General features: G+C 41.6%; 1 protein-coding gene across 4 annotated transcripts in view; it reads left to right on the top strand.

Moving 5' to 3' along the window:
* The window catches only part of GAS6 (growth arrest specific 6), a 110,861-nt gene that overhangs the window by 45,908 nt on the left and 49,243 nt on the right, over window positions 1-15,710 (top strand). For all 4 annotated transcript variants that reach the window (XM_056555983.1, XM_056555981.1, XM_056555980.1 and 1 more), the window contains 2 exons: window positions 325-349; window positions 1,093-1,155. In XM_056555983.1, the coding sequence (XP_056411958.1) occupies window positions 325-349; window positions 1,093-1,155 (88 nt within the window). The remainder of the gene's footprint in view (window positions 1-324; window positions 350-1,092; window positions 1,156-15,710) is intronic.

Genomic DNA, 15,710 nt, shown 5'->3' with positions numbered 1-15,710 from the left:
AAGCTGCCACTGGCAGTGTCCCAAGCACCTGGATTTATGTCTCTTTATAAATCCAGTGCAATCCTACACTGGCTGGGTTTACTGAAGACCAGTGTGTGAAATGCTGGTCTCCGGTAAATTTCTGAATACTAAAAAAAAGCATACTTTTTATTATTATTTTATTTTGTTGCTATTTAAAAGACATTACATATACCAGTGTGGGTCATAAATGCTGAGCTGAAGGAATTTTACGTTGTGTTACCTTTTTGACTTTTTTGTTATTTATGCTTATTACAGTACATGGTTAAATTAATGAAATCTTTTTTTTTTGTTTTCTTTTTACAGGAATACTTTTATCCCCGATACCTAAGTAAGTGTTAATTGTTTGTTACTTATTGATTATTCACAGACTGAATATCAGACATGAATACACAATGAATTTCACTGTGCTTGGAAACTTCTTATGATTGATAAAAATATGGATAAGCTTATATAAACCAGACACCCTGGGCGTTATGTATTATTGTTTTGGTATAGGTGTGGTAGGTGTGGATGGATACAGTTGGTAATGAAAGGCACTATTGAAATGTTATGCACAGCGCATATATAGGTCCTCTTTATTGTATTTCTGTTTACAGTAGTTGCACCTACCACTGCTTGCCATGTTTGCACAGATGCCACTGCAATTATTTCAGTGTTCTGAAGTTCACAGACACGTGCATTTATTGAGCATGCTTAGTAGCTACCAGCAAGTTTAGACTGCCTCTCTGAAATTCAGTAGAAGTACAATAAATAGGAAGGCTCCTGGGCATGTGTAGTATCCAAAGGGTCATTCTATTGACTTTAGTAGAAGTGTGTAAGACCGTTTCTGTGCATACACATTAAAAGCAGAAGCTGTATAGACATCTGTAATGTAATCCAAAACAGATACATCACATGTGGGTGAACAGCTATAATACATTATCACAATTTGCCTACATTGTGTGGTAGAATGCTGTTTTCCTGATCTGCCAGGGACTTGACAGGTTCCCTTTAAACATATGTAGAGGACTCAAATGCATTGTTCATTTCTGTATTTAGAACTGACTGTTACATGAAACCTCTCTTTTTCAGAATGTATTGAAAATTATTCGTTTCTAGACAGAAGAGGTCCAGACCTATCTACGTGTATCCACAGTAAGTAATATTTTTTTTATTTTTCCTAAAACACTTTTGCTCCTCCACAAGCTTCGAAAACTGTTCTTGAACTCAGTATTACATTAATTATGTTTATTTACATATTATTTATTGCAGTATTGACAAATTGCACTGAATAGCTACATTATTAGACACACACATCTAGGGTTTTGGACCTTCTTTGCCTTCAGAATCCCAGCAATTCATTGTAGAATAAATTCTCTGGATATTGAAATTGTGCTGGCACAGTGGTACATGTGGACAGGATAGCTTCCTGCTGTTGTCGGGCTGACAAACTGCACATGCTATACTGGGATTCTAAGGCTAGGTTCACACTGCAGAATCCTGGCCAGAGTGCAGCCAGCGCCGACTGAACAACCTCCTCAACAATGTTGATGCATTGTTAGAGGGGTACTTTAAATCAACTGGTGCCAGAACGTTAAACAGATTTGTAAATTATGAATTCGGGTAGAAAACAGACATGGTGCACATCTACAATCTTGTATAATGATCTGATTGCTTCTCAGCATAATATAAAAAACTAACAGGTTGTTAGTATACATTTTTGATCAAAAAGTACAAGCCCACTCGCCACGCCAAGGCCATCTATTTAGAGTGGGTCCCTAACGTCCCTAGCATAAAATGGCGTAGCACTGGGCGGCGACCACCACCGCCGCAACACCAGTGCCCACGGGGGGGGGGGGGGGGGGGGGGGGAAACGACCCACTGGCAGAGCGGCCCCAATGCCAATCCAACCAGTCTATGGATCGCACCTCCCCGCAGCCACGGCAGCAACGGTAGCAACGGTGTAATAGCTCACTTACCATGCTCTCCCAGTCAGACTGGGAGGCTGTTAGGAAAGAAATGGCCCTTGTGTAGCTAACTACTACTTATATAGGGTTGGGCTGAGGGGGTGGGGAAGAGTGCAGCACATGTTCAAACAAAACAAAATTACTTCTATTAAAAAATATTAATCCTTCCAGTACTTATTAGCTGCTGAATACTACGGAGGTAATTATTTTCTTTTTTGAACACACAGCTCTCTGCTGAAACCACGAGCACAGTGCTCTCTGCTGACATCTCTGTCCATTTTAAGAACAGTCCAGAGTAGTAGAAAATCCCCATAGCAAACATATGCTGCTCTGGACAGTTCCTAAAATGGACAGAGAAGTCAGCAGAGAGCACTGTGCTTGTGATGTCAGCAGAGAGCATTGTGTTCAAAAATGAAATGAATTCCCTCTGTAGTATTCAGCAGCTAATAAGTACGGGAAGGATTAATATTTTTTTAATATAAGTAATTTACAAATCTGTTTAACGTTCTGGCACCAGTTGATTAAAAAAAAATAAAAATAAAAAAAAAGTTTCCCACTGGGGAACCGCTTTAACCCCTTAACAACGCCGGACATAAATGTACGTCCTAGTGAGCTGGTACTTAATGCACCAGGGTGTACATTTACGTCCTATACATAACCGCGAGCATCGGAGCGATGCTCGGGTCACGCGCGGCAGGTCCCGGCTGATAGCTGATAGCAGCCAGGGACCCGCCGGTAATGGCGGACATCCGCGATCGCCCGGATGTTCACCACTAACCCCTCAGATGCCGTGATCAATATAGATCACTGCATCTGCAGCATTGCTGTCACTAACATGGATGATCTGATCGCCCACAGCGCTGCTGCGTTGATCCGATCATCCAGAACGGCAGACGGCGGTCCCCTCACCTTCCTCCGCTGCCTTCTATGCAAAAGTGTAAAAAACTAATTTTTATATACATATTTAGTATCGCCGCGTGCGTAAATATCCAAACTATTAAAATAGAATGATAATGATAACGTACGGGGAACGGTGTGAACGTAAAAAAGTCCAAAATAGCTGCTTTTTTAGAACATTTATTCCAAAAAAATTACTAAAAAATGTATTTAAAGTTTTATATAAGCAAATATGGCATCAATAAAAAGTACAGATCACGGCGCAAAAAAAGAGCTCTCATACAGCCGCGTACACGGAAAAATGAAAGAGTTATAGGTCTTCAAAGTAGGAGGATTTTAAACGTACTAATTTGGTTAAACGGTTTGTGATTTTTTTAAGCGCAACAGTAATAGAAAAGTATTTTAACATGGGTATCATTTTAATCGTATTGACCCAAAGAATAAAGAACACATGTCATTTTTACCGTAAATTGTACGGCGTGAAAACGAAACCTTCCAAAATTAGCAAAATTGCATTTTTCTTTTTAATTTCCCCACACAAATAGTATTATTTTTTTTGTTGCGCCATACATTTTATGGTAAAGTGAGTGATGGCATTACAACGGACAACTGGTCACGCAAAAAAAAAGCCCTCATACTAGTCTGTGGATGAAAATATAAAAGAGTTATGATTATTTGAAGGCGAGGAGGAAAAAACAAAAACGTAAAAATAAAATTGTCTGAGTCCTTAAGGCCCAAATGGGCTGAGTCCTTAAGGGGTTAAGGAGGTTCTTCCTTCTGAAGTTTTATGGAAGCTAAAATCATATTCATGTGATGCATATGTTTTTATGCTTTCAACAGTATATTTATAGACTGGTTAAATGATGAAAAAAACACAAGGTAAAAAAATCAGTTTGGATGTATTGTTAAGGCTTGTTTCATAAATGCATTCCTTTACTTCCTACCAGCAGCACAGATGAGGTTAACTCACTAAAGTCCAGTTCTCCCTGTCTTGCCAGTCCCACAACTCCCTCAGATGGTGGTGTCACCTCAAGGACGGAAAGTCTGTGATCCAACCAGATTGGATCGCATTGACTACGGACGCATCCCTAGTAGGCTGGGGCACACACCTATTAGAAATTCCAGTACAAGGTTTCTGGACACCTCTTGAGCAGCAACTCCAGATCTCCATAAGGGGCGTGCTGTCCAGCTTGCTCTCCTTTACTACACTTCTCAAATCCGAGGAAAAGCTGGGAAAGCCGGAATAGACTATATGACAGCGGTCTTCTACTTAAATAGGCAGGAAGGCACAAGATCACAACCCCTCCAGAGAGAGATACGTGGATGATCCTGAATTGGGCAGAATTAAATCTCACCCATCTTTCTGCAAATTACATTCAAGGTTCCCTTAATTATGGATTACCTGAGTCGAGGATTTCAAAACTGTGGTCACCTCATCTGGAAATTTTTTAGAAGATAGTCTGCAGGCCGCTTGTGCCAGAGGCTGAGTTTATGGCAATGAGGTTAACGTAGAAGTCTAGCTTAGAAAAATGTATCCCCTATCCAAAGGAACGAACGCTGGGACCCCTCGCAATCTCCTGCATTGTGCCCCCGCTCTCCTCCTGCACGGAGCTGTATCATTGACCGCATGGAGCGGTGGTCAACACGCCCCCTCCATGCATCTCTATGAGAGAGCTGGAGATACACGAGTACAGCGCTTTCACTCTCCTATAGAGATGAATGGAGGGCGTGTGCTGACCCCTGATCCTTGCAGGTGGAGAGCTAGGGTGTCGGGCAGGAGATCGCAGGGGGCCCAACAGTTGGACTCCCCGCGATCTGACACTTATCCACTTATGTGTTCTGACTCTGTCTCTTTGGATAGGGGATAAATTGTTCCAAGCTTGATAACCCCTTTTAACGCCAAAGTAGAGAGGTTTTGCTCCCTGTAAATTGGTGATAAGTGCTCTGTCAATTCCATGAAGGTTCAGTCTAGCATACATCTTCCCTCCATTTTCCTTGATTTTGAGGGCATTGATGAAAATCCGGCAGGGTCAAGCTTCAGTAATAGCGATCATTCTATTCTGGCTGAAGAAATCATTAGTGAAACCTTTGTCACAGTCTTCCAGACATTTTTTGGAGCCCATTTGACAAGGATTGTTGCTACCTTCTTCGCTGAAAGCAGTTTGCTTCCTCTAGAGCTCATCTGTAGTGCAGCTTTCTGGAGCTCTGAATCCGCCGTTATCTCCCACTATAGGCCAGGTGCCAGGGTGTCTGAATACTCGGCATTTGGGTGAACTGTGCTAAGTTCTGCCATACAGGAGAGCCCTTCCATAGGGTCCTCTTCTTGTTATATCCCCATCTGTGCTAAGGGAATTCTTTATTTCTAACGATAATTTGTTTTCACTTAGTCCCAACAGGAGCACCGAAATCTGGGATTATTAACATTCCACTGTCCTACAAGTTCAAGGGGGTTGTTTACCCCATCTGTCCTGCTGTTAGGACTAAGTGAAAGAAAGTAACAATTGATTTGACCTCTGGCATGCTCAATAGAAAAAAGCTGCAAGACTGCTGATGCATTGTTGCATCTGTTGTGATCAATTTATAAATGAAACTCCTGAAATTGATACAACCTCCATATGTGTGTGGACCTAGCCACAATCCTGATTTTGATCCATAATTCAAAACACTAAAGCCTCAGAAGTTTACCTTGGTAGAAAACATTATTATAAGGGGAACTAAACCAAGAGCCCATAATTTTCAGTCTCATTAACCTATTTCGTCTAAATATCATTCATTAGCTGTTTAAAGCAGTTTCCCCTCTTCACTTGTCACTTACTTGCATGAAGTGGGGAAATCACATCATCTAGCCATCCACTCTGTCTCTGTCCAAATCCCCTTCTGGAAGCAGCCCCCGCCCTCCTGAGAGACACAGACCATGTGGTCTCTGCCCTGCACTGATGAGTCATGCTCTCTTTAGTGCAGAGAACTGGGATGTGTGTACAGCCTTAGCCAATCGAACGCTGAACATTTCTCTGTTGCTCAGAGCAGGGAGGTGGGGTCTGCTCTCAGAGAGTGAGCTGGCTGGCAGAGCAGAGCTGCAATGATTGCTGGGAGATGTAGACAAGAGGAGTTAAGGAAGGCAGAGAATATCAAGCAGCCAGAGAAGACAAAAGATCCACAGGAGCCATGCATATCAGGCAGGATGGTTTACAGGGAACATATTTGGGTAGTATGGTGGCTTTGGAGCTTAAAAAAAAATAAAAAATTATATATCCCCTTAAAGGGGTATTCCAGGCCAAAACTTTTTTTTATATATCAACTGGCTCCGGAAAGTTAAACAGATTTGTAAATTACTTCTATTAAAAAATCTTAATCCTTCCAATAGTTATTAGCTTCTGAAGTTGAATTGCTGTTTTCTGTCTTATTGCTTTCTGATGACTCACGTCCCGGGAGCTGTCCAGCTTCTATGGGGATATTCTCCCATCATGCACAGCTCCCGGGACGTGACATCATCATTGAGCAGTTAGACAGAAAACTTCAGAAGCTAATAACTATTGGAAGGATTAAGATTTTTTAATAGAAGTCATTTACAAATCTGTTTAACTTTCCAGAGCCAGTTAAAATATAAAAAAAAGTTTTTGCCTGGAATACCCCTTTAAGGAGTCAGCCTTTTTCAGTTTTTGCATTTTTGTTTTTCTTCCTTACCTTTTTAAAAATCATAACCCTTTCAATTTTTCACCTAAAAATCCATATGATGGCTTATGTTTTTGTGCCACCAATTTTATTTTGTAATCAGTCATTTTACCCAAAAATCTACGGCGAAGCAAAAAAAACAAGACCTTGTGCGACAGAATTGAAAAAAACAAAACGCCATTTTGTAACTTTTGGGGGCTTCTGTTTCTACTTAATGCATTTTTCGGTAAAAATTACACCTTCTCTTTATTATATAGGTCCATATGATTAAAATGATACCCTACTTATATAGGTTTAATTTTGTCTTACTTCTGGAAAAAATCATAACTATATGCACGAAAATGTATACGTTTAAAAATGTCCCCTACTGACCCTATAACTTTTTATTTTTATTTTTCCGCATATGGGGATGTATGTGGGATCTTTTTTTTGCGCCGTGATCTGAAGTTTTCATCTTTACCATTTTAGTTTTGATCAGACTTTTTGATCGCTTTTTTTTCATTTTATATGGTATAAAAAGTGATCAAAAATACACTGTTTTGGACTTTGGAATTTTTTTTTACGCGTACGCCATTGACCATGAGGTTTAATTAACAATATATTTTTATAGATCGGACATTTATGCACGCGGCGATACCACATATGTATGTGTGTGTATATATGTGTATATATGTGTATATATATATATATGTATATATGTATATATATATAATTTTTTTTTTATATAGTTTTTTTTTTTTTATGGGAAAAGGGGGGGGTGATTCAGACTTTTATTAGGGAAGAGGTTAAATCACATTTATTAACACTTTATTTTAAAATGTTTTTTGCAATGTTATAGCCCCATCGGGGACAATAACATTACGCACACTGATTTCCTACACTGATCACTGCCATGCAATAGCATGGAATTGATCAGTGTTATTGCCGCTCGACTGGTCCTGCCTGGATCTCAGGCATGGAGCAGTCATTCGGCAGTCAGACAGAGGAGGCAGGTAGGGATCCTCCTCGAGTCCTACAAGCTGTTTGAAACGCTGCGATTTCACCGCCGCGGTCCCGAACAGAACCACTGTGCTGCAGGGAAGGTTTCACTTTCACTTCAGACGCGGCGATCAACTATGATCGCTGCGTCTGAAGCGCTAATACCGGGCATCACCACGATCGGTGATGTCCGGTATTAGCCACGGGTCCCGGTCGTTGATCGCCGCCGGGACTGACCCGATATGATGCGGGGTGACCCCGTGTTATATCGCAGGACTCTACACAGGACGTATATATATGTCCTGCGTTGTTAAGGGGAGATATGCCTTTTTTTCCCCCAGGAATATCAAATCAAAATGAGTTTAAAATAAATGTGATACTTAAACAGGGTTGGCTTTTTCTGATCTGTTTTGCTGTAATTCTGTACTTATCACTTTCCAGCAGCCCCCTCCTTATTATCACAGACAGAACAGAAAGTCTTAGCTTAATTTTAAGACCCAGTTGCCTGACTGAAAACTGTAAAAGTCAGGATTATATCTTAATATATAAAAATTCTATAAAAATATGTTTAACACTCCAGTGGAAAACTATTTTTTTCATATCAACTGGCTCTAAAAAGTTAAGCAGATTTGTAAATTACTTCTATTAAAAGATCTTAATCCTTCCAGTACTTATCACCTGCTGTATACTACAGAGGAAGTCTGACCACAGTGTTCTCTGCTGACACCTCTGTTCATGTCAGGAACTGTCCAGAGCAGGAGCAAATCCCCATAGCAAACCCCTCCTGCTCCGGACAGTTCTTGACATGGGCAGAGGTGTCAGCAGAGAGCACTGTGGTCAGACAGAAAAGAACAACTCAACCTCCTCTATAGTATACAACAGCTGATAAGTATTGTAAGCATTAAGATTTTTAATAGAAGTAATTTGTTTAGCTTTCTGGCACCAGTTGATCAGAATTTTTTTTTTCAACTGGAGTACCCCTTTAATTTAAGCAGTAGGCCCTTTTCCGATGACACATTCCCTTTAAGTAATTATTGTTATAAGTGGACGCTTAATGATATCAGATATTCTGTTGATATTGGAGTCTGCTCAATATTTTGCTTGTAAAAGCTCATTCAGCAAATATCTTGCATTCCACACTGATTCACAGTTCCTTCCTTCTTTCCCCGAAACTTGCTACACAGCTGCAAGATATGACTTTCAAACAGCACTTGTTGACTGCAAATAGGCTGCACCTGACAAATGTAGTTTTCTGCTAAACGAAAGACGTACATTTTGACGCTCCCTCTTCTCAATTGCAAATTAAAAAAATGGGCACACAGCCCGTCTAAAGTCAAATAAACCCAAGAGATGCTGGTGCTAACACAGGAATGTAGCATTGCCAGAACCCTGTTTCCATGGAGGATGCCATTTATTAGGGCAGACGGACATTCCATTTAACTAGCTATATTTTAAGATAATGAAATACTTGCATTTTTCATTCTGACCACTAAGCCTAAAAATAAGCTGACACATTCTGTTTCCGTCAATATCCTCCTTATCGTCACAGAAAGAATTACATTGAAAGGTAACACCAGTAGATAGATTAGATAATAGGCGATTTTCACAGCTCTGCTCCCCTCCTCCCTAAGGAATGACCTCTGCAAAGAACACAGAGGATGCCCAGAAACCTTTCCCATGCATGTGAAAGGGACAGCCGCAGTCTATTTTTGCCTGTGTATATGGATCCTGCTGTAAAGCTGTATCTAACTATTGTAAAAGCTTAGGCAAGATGTCTGCCCCAATCCTCCCAGCTGTTGCAAAACTACAATTCCCAGCATCCAATAGTCCCAAATGGCAGTCTTGTCCTAACAGTGTATATCCAGCTGTTGCAAAACTACAACTCCAAGCATGCCCGGAGCTTGTCTGCCTTCTCCAGAACGTCCACACTGTGAATAGGTGGCTCTAGAGCAGTGGTTCTTAACCTTGTTGGAGGTACTGAACCCCACCAGTTTCATATGCGCATTCAACGAACCCCTCTTAATTGGAAAAATAAAATAATTTTTTCAAATTCAAAACATAGGAGGTATATATTTAAGTATATATTTATACATAGGTGCACAAAATGAACAAAACCATTAAGAAAAAAGAACAAAACCACGAAACCATGATTTTCACACAAAAACTTAATGAATATTTACTGCAAATCAGTGTGACTTCTGCTGTTGTCTTTCAGAGACCAGTTCAGAAATGAGCAGCTTTATCTTGGCAAGTGCCTCTCTCATGTCATTTTCGCAACAATGGCAGTGTTCCCCCACATTAGGCAGGCAGTGTTCCCCCACATTAGGCAGGCAGTGTTCCCCCACATTAGGCAGGCAGTGTTCCCCCACATTAGGCAGGCAGTGTTCCCCCACATTAGGCAGGCAGTGTTCCCCCACATTAGGCAGGCAGTGTTCCCCCACATTAGGCAGGCAGTGTTCCCCCACATTAGGCTGGCAGTGTTCCCCCACATTAGGCTGGCCAGTGGTCTTCAACCTGCGGACCTCCAGATGTTGCAAAACTACAACTCCCAGCATGCCCGGACAGCCATTGGCTGTCCGGGCATGCTGGGAGTTGTAGTTTTGCAACACCTGGTGGTCCACAGGTTGAAGTCCACTGATGTAGGCAGTGTTCCCCCACAGACATACAGCCTCCAGCCATATACAGCCATAGGTCCACAGGTTGAAGACCACTGATGTAGGCAGTGTTTCCCCACAGACATACAGCCTCCAGCCATATCCAGCTGGAGGCTGTATGTCTGTGTACTGCCCACTTCAGTGCTCCGACCACCGCTCCGGCTATAGCAGTAGGTCTTGGGACCGGTGGTCGGAGCACCGAAGATGACGTGCCACTGGTCACTTACCAAGCTGGTCAGCGCGCGTCTTCCTCCTTCTCTATCCTCTGGTCCTCGGCTCCTTCGTTTCTATGGGCGCCCGCACAGGACGTCAGTGATGTCCCGGCGTGCGCTATGTCCCGGCGGCCCCTGCGTTTTTAAACTTAACGTGGGGCCGCAGAGAGTTAATAGTGATGGGGGGAATTGCCCTGTGGGCAATCACTGGCTCTTCTCGGGGCCCATGGCCAGCTCGGGGCCCCAAGCAATTGCTTGGTTTGCCTGTCCTGTTGCGACCTCCCCCACGAACCCCCGGGACTGACTCACCGAACCCCTGGGTTCGATCGAACCCAGGTTAAGAACCACTGCTCTAGAGTTTGAGGCCCCATTATGTAAATCCCCCAGTAGGTAGGAGTTATATAGGGAATCCTTAAGTATGTTACCCCCCCCCCCCCCCCCAGTAGGTAGGTAGGAGGTAGATATGGAATCCCCAGTGTGTAAACCCCTTCCCCCGTAGGTTGGTAGAAAGTTTATAGCAACCCCCCCTTCATAAGGTAGGAAGGAGGAGGTAGATAGGGTATTTTGCGCCCCCCCCCCCCCCCCCCGAACCAGTAGGTCCCCATTCACCTTACCTCCGCTGCCACACTGAAGCCATTTTTTAAAATATTTTTTTAATTAAGTACAAGTATGTTATCAATATGATATATATGATTTTAATATGTGTGTATGTATGTATGTGTATATATATATATATAGATATATATTCAAAAGAGCAGGTATTGATTAAATATTTCCTGCTGTTTTTTATATTTTCTAAAGCAGTGTTGGGGGAAGATTTGGTGCAGAGCTGGCGTTGATGGAGACTTTTAAAAACCAAAAACAATTGGAGCAGTTGCCTATAGCAACCAAAGTGCTCTAAATTTTCAGAGGCCTTTTAGAAAATGTTAGCTGTATTTGCTAGTAGATTGTAGAAGTCTCCATAACAATGTTCATTAATTTTATCTTCAATGTGTTTTTTTTTTCCAATGAAAACTAGAAATTACTAGAAATTGGCCCAGTTTTTTTGCCATGTGTAAGAATATATTGAGTAAAACTTTATTTGTAAATGATTCTGTAGAAAATTCTTCCAGATGATCGCTCTCTCCACTTGCTCATCAGAACTGGCTGAATTTCAAACTGTTAATCACTTCCCAGCACTGAATACATTTCTGGGCCTGTGCCCAGTCAATTGTTCATGCAGTACAATAAAATACAAAGGTGATCAGCTAGTTTTGTTTTTATATACATATTTTGCACTGAATTTCACAGCTTGTTCTATTCCAGCAAATGATGGTGTTTACAAGAATCTCTGGGTGGGCTCTGCTGTTGGAACCTACTACAAGTATTGCAGTAGAGCAATTCTGAATTTACACATTCATTTTAACGCTAAATCTTCATTGTTTATGTACTATGATTAATAGATGTCTGCTACAACAGACCTCTACAGGCTATATACAGACTTTTGTAGCTTAAAGAGATACTCCGGTGGAAAGCTTTTTTTTTTTTTTTTTAAATCAACTGGTGCCAAAAAGTTAAACAGATATATAAATTACTTCTATTAACAAATCTTAATCATTCCAGTACTTATTAGCTGGTAAATACTACAGAGGAAATTATTTTCATTTTGGATTCCTTTTCGGTCTGTCCACAGTGCTCTCTGCTGACACCTCTGTCCATTTTAGGAACTGTCCGGAGCAGCATATGTTTGCTATGGGGATTTTCTCCTGCTCTTGACAGCTCCTGACATGGACAGAGGTGTCAGCAGAGAGCACTATGGTCAGATAGAAAGGAAATCCAAAAATAAAAGAATTTCCTCTGTAGTATTAAGCAGCTAATAAGTACTGAAAGGATTAAGATTTTTTAATAGAAGTAATTTACAAATCTAAGGAGGTTGTGCAGCTCACAATTAACTAGCCGAGGTAAGGAGGTTGTGCAACTACACCAGGTGCTGGAAATTTAAAACAATATTTTACCAACCCCTCAAGACTAGTACCAGTTACCTGATACATGGATGAAAAATAATATAAATAAATAACTGGATCGTGCTTCAAATATAGGATACAATTTTATTAAAAATATATAAAATGTCAATTGATGTAACTTAGCCTAGTTGCACAGGGCCCTTGTGCCGAGGAGAAGAAATAGATTTACTTAGACATACACTTGCAATATATAATAAACACCGATATTTAGTATTTCTACAAAAATATAAAAAATATATAAAAAGATATAGTAAAATATGCCACTTTCAATAGTCCGGTAACTGGAAATCCAGAGATATGTTAAAGTCCCGTAACTGATATAGAATCCTGATATATTGAAAGGAATGGGTGTGTTAATATTTACCAGCTTGAATAGAGTCCCACTGTAACGTCACCTGAGGACAACTGATGAGGTCCGCAAATCTCGGGTGGTGAAAACGTCACCGCGGCGGTCTGCCTGCCACAGACCAGTGTGAATGATAGCCGCTCCCGTGATCTTTCGCTGTAGTTGGAATCTTATCGGTGCAGACCTCGTGGTATCCTGATGGCGTGTGACGTCTCAGGCGCCTCAGTAGGTATGTATGCTGAATACATACCTACTGAGGAAAGGGCCGTGTTCTCCTTGTAAGAGCCCTGAAACGCGTCTACGTGTATGATTTTAGCACCGATATTTTACTCACCTCTGAAGGATCGATTGTGGATCAAACCAGCAATACCATCTAAGTCTACACATCCAGGTGGCATTGCCAAGCGCCTGAGACGTCACACGCCATCAGGATACCACGAGGTCTGCACCGCTAAGATTCCAACTACAGCGAAAGATCACAGGAGCGGCTATCATTCACACTGGTCTGTGGCAGGCAGACCGCCGCGGTGACGCATTCCAGCGTCTTTTCACCACCCGAGATTTGCGGACCTCATCAGTTGTCCTCAGGTGACGTTACAGTGGGACTCTATTCAAGCTGGTAAATATTAACCCACCCATTCCTTTCAATATATCAGGATTCTATATCAGTTACAGGACTTTAACACATTTCTGGATTTCCAGTTACCTGACTATTGAAAGTGACATATTTTACTATATCTTTTTTATATTTTTTTATATTTTTGTAGAAATACTAAATATCAGTGTTTATTATATATTGCAAGTGTATGTCTATGTAAATCTATTTCTTCTCCTCGGCACAAGGGCCCTGTGCAACGAGGCTAAGTTACATCAATTGACATTTTATATATTTTTAATAAAATTGTATCCTATATTTGAAGCACGATCCAGCTATTTATTTATATTATTTTTCATCCATGTATCAGGTAACTGGTACTAGTCTTGAGGGGTTGGTTATTGTTTGAAAATAATTTACAAATCTGTTTAACTTTCTGGTAACTGTTGCATGGCATTCCATAAAAATGCACGGACAGCTATATGGCTCGAATAGAAATATGGATAAATGGGTGTGCAAGAAGTCAATATAACCACAATGCTGGTGCACACATTACCTGGAATAGGGTACTCAAACCAGCAATTAGTCCCCCTCTCCTAGTAGCCCCTAGTGGCAAATACAGCCCTGCAAACTTCTTAAATGGTAGCTCCCACCGTCCTATATTTCTTTTTTCTGCCCCTGCCTATTGCCAATCTATCCCTAACCCCCTCCCTGCTTTTAATTTTTCTTTTTATTATATAAAAAATAACTTTTTGTCTGCCTGGTAGTGTGCTCGCTACCAGGCAGACTTCCCCAACAGGCACCACGTCACTGATGCCTGCTGGGGACAACACTTCCGCCCTTAGTTTATCTACACAGGGTGCCTCCAGCTTTTTCACCACTACAACTCCCAGCTTGCCCTGACATCTATTGGCTGTCAGGGCATGCTGGGAGTTGTACTAGTGAAACAGCTGGAGGCACCCTGTGTAGATAAACTATAAGTTAGTGCCATGCGGCGCTACGGCGCTAGCCCGTTCCCTCCGTCAAACCCCCATACCCCGTTCCCTCCATCACCCCGTTCCCTCCATCACAACGCCCACCACCCGCCCACATATCCAATTCCCTCCATCACAAACCCCCCGCCCCGCATACCCCGTTCCCTCCGTTCTTATACCTGCAGAGTCCGGCAGCGGGCATGCAGGGACAGCGGCGGCGACGACATGTGCGGGAGGAGTGGCCTCCCAGCCAGTGGCCGAGGAGCCAATGCGCTCGCTGCCGCCTGTCTGATTGACAGGCAGGGAGCGAGAGCAGGGACTGATTGCCAGGCCAAAATCTGTCCTTTTTCATGCGTGATGTCACGCCAGGCTGCAGCCGGCCACTAGGAGGGTGACCCCTAGTGGCTAGATTTTAAACGTAAATTTCACCCTGATAATCCCCCCAAAAATTTGGACAATATATTAGAGATATGTTGTAGTACATACCGTAAGTACTACAACATATCAAAAAATAAAGTTGGTGACAGTGCCCATTTAAATGTCAGAAAATGTCAGATTTTTTAAAAGATATCTGGCAGAAGTGCCCCTTAATTCTGTACTTTGTCATCTCCATTTCCTACTTCTGTGACATAACGAAAAATGAAACTAATGCTGCAGAATTGAACTTGGCCTTAGGCTGGTTTTCCCTAGCATAATATGGACACAAATATTTATGTCTGTATTATGGTCACAATCTGACCACAGGCCTAATGAGTTGTCAGTTTCAGTCATGAGACCTGCAGTCAAGCTGGGGCTTGCTGCTGTAATACGGATGCAAAAATGTGTCCATATTATTAAAGGATTTTTGCAGACTAGCAAACTACTGTATGACTTTACTAGTTGTGGAATAGTGTATGCATTGGCTTTACTCTGCGCACAATTTAAGAGTTTAATTATTAAATCTAGGCCTTAGGCATATTGAAAAAAATAACCTGATCCTTTTATCTACACTACAACATGCTGACATCTGTGGAATTCTTGCAGTGATCGTAATTCATGGACTGGTTAGCACATGGCACAAAAACCAGCTCTAAATTTAAGTAACAAGATGACTACCTTTCTGGAAAGATCTTATTGATCTTTTGTACTTCTCTTGCCATCTAGACATAATTTGGAAGAATTAAGCAAAATGGGGGGGAATTTACAAAGAGTGGTGGGAATTCTTAACTATTTAGAGCACAAAAGTTGCTGTAATAGTTGCGGACGTTTGCCAAATTTATCAAATGGCACACAGACTTTGATAAATGCAACATCTAAAAAAGTCCCAGATTTTGTGCGGACATTCGATTTTTGTGTGAAAAGTTGCATATACCCTGACTCAAAAGTGGCACAGAAAATGTAGAGCAGGGCTGAATTGACCTGAGAAACCATCC

This window comes from Hyla sarda, chromosome 2, assembly GCF_029499605.1.
Source record: "Hyla sarda isolate aHylSar1 chromosome 2, aHylSar1.hap1, whole genome shotgun sequence".
Taxonomy (NCBI): domain Eukaryota; kingdom Metazoa; phylum Chordata; class Amphibia; order Anura; family Hylidae; genus Hyla; species Hyla sarda.
This window is presented reverse-complemented; position numbering and strand designations above follow the sequence as displayed.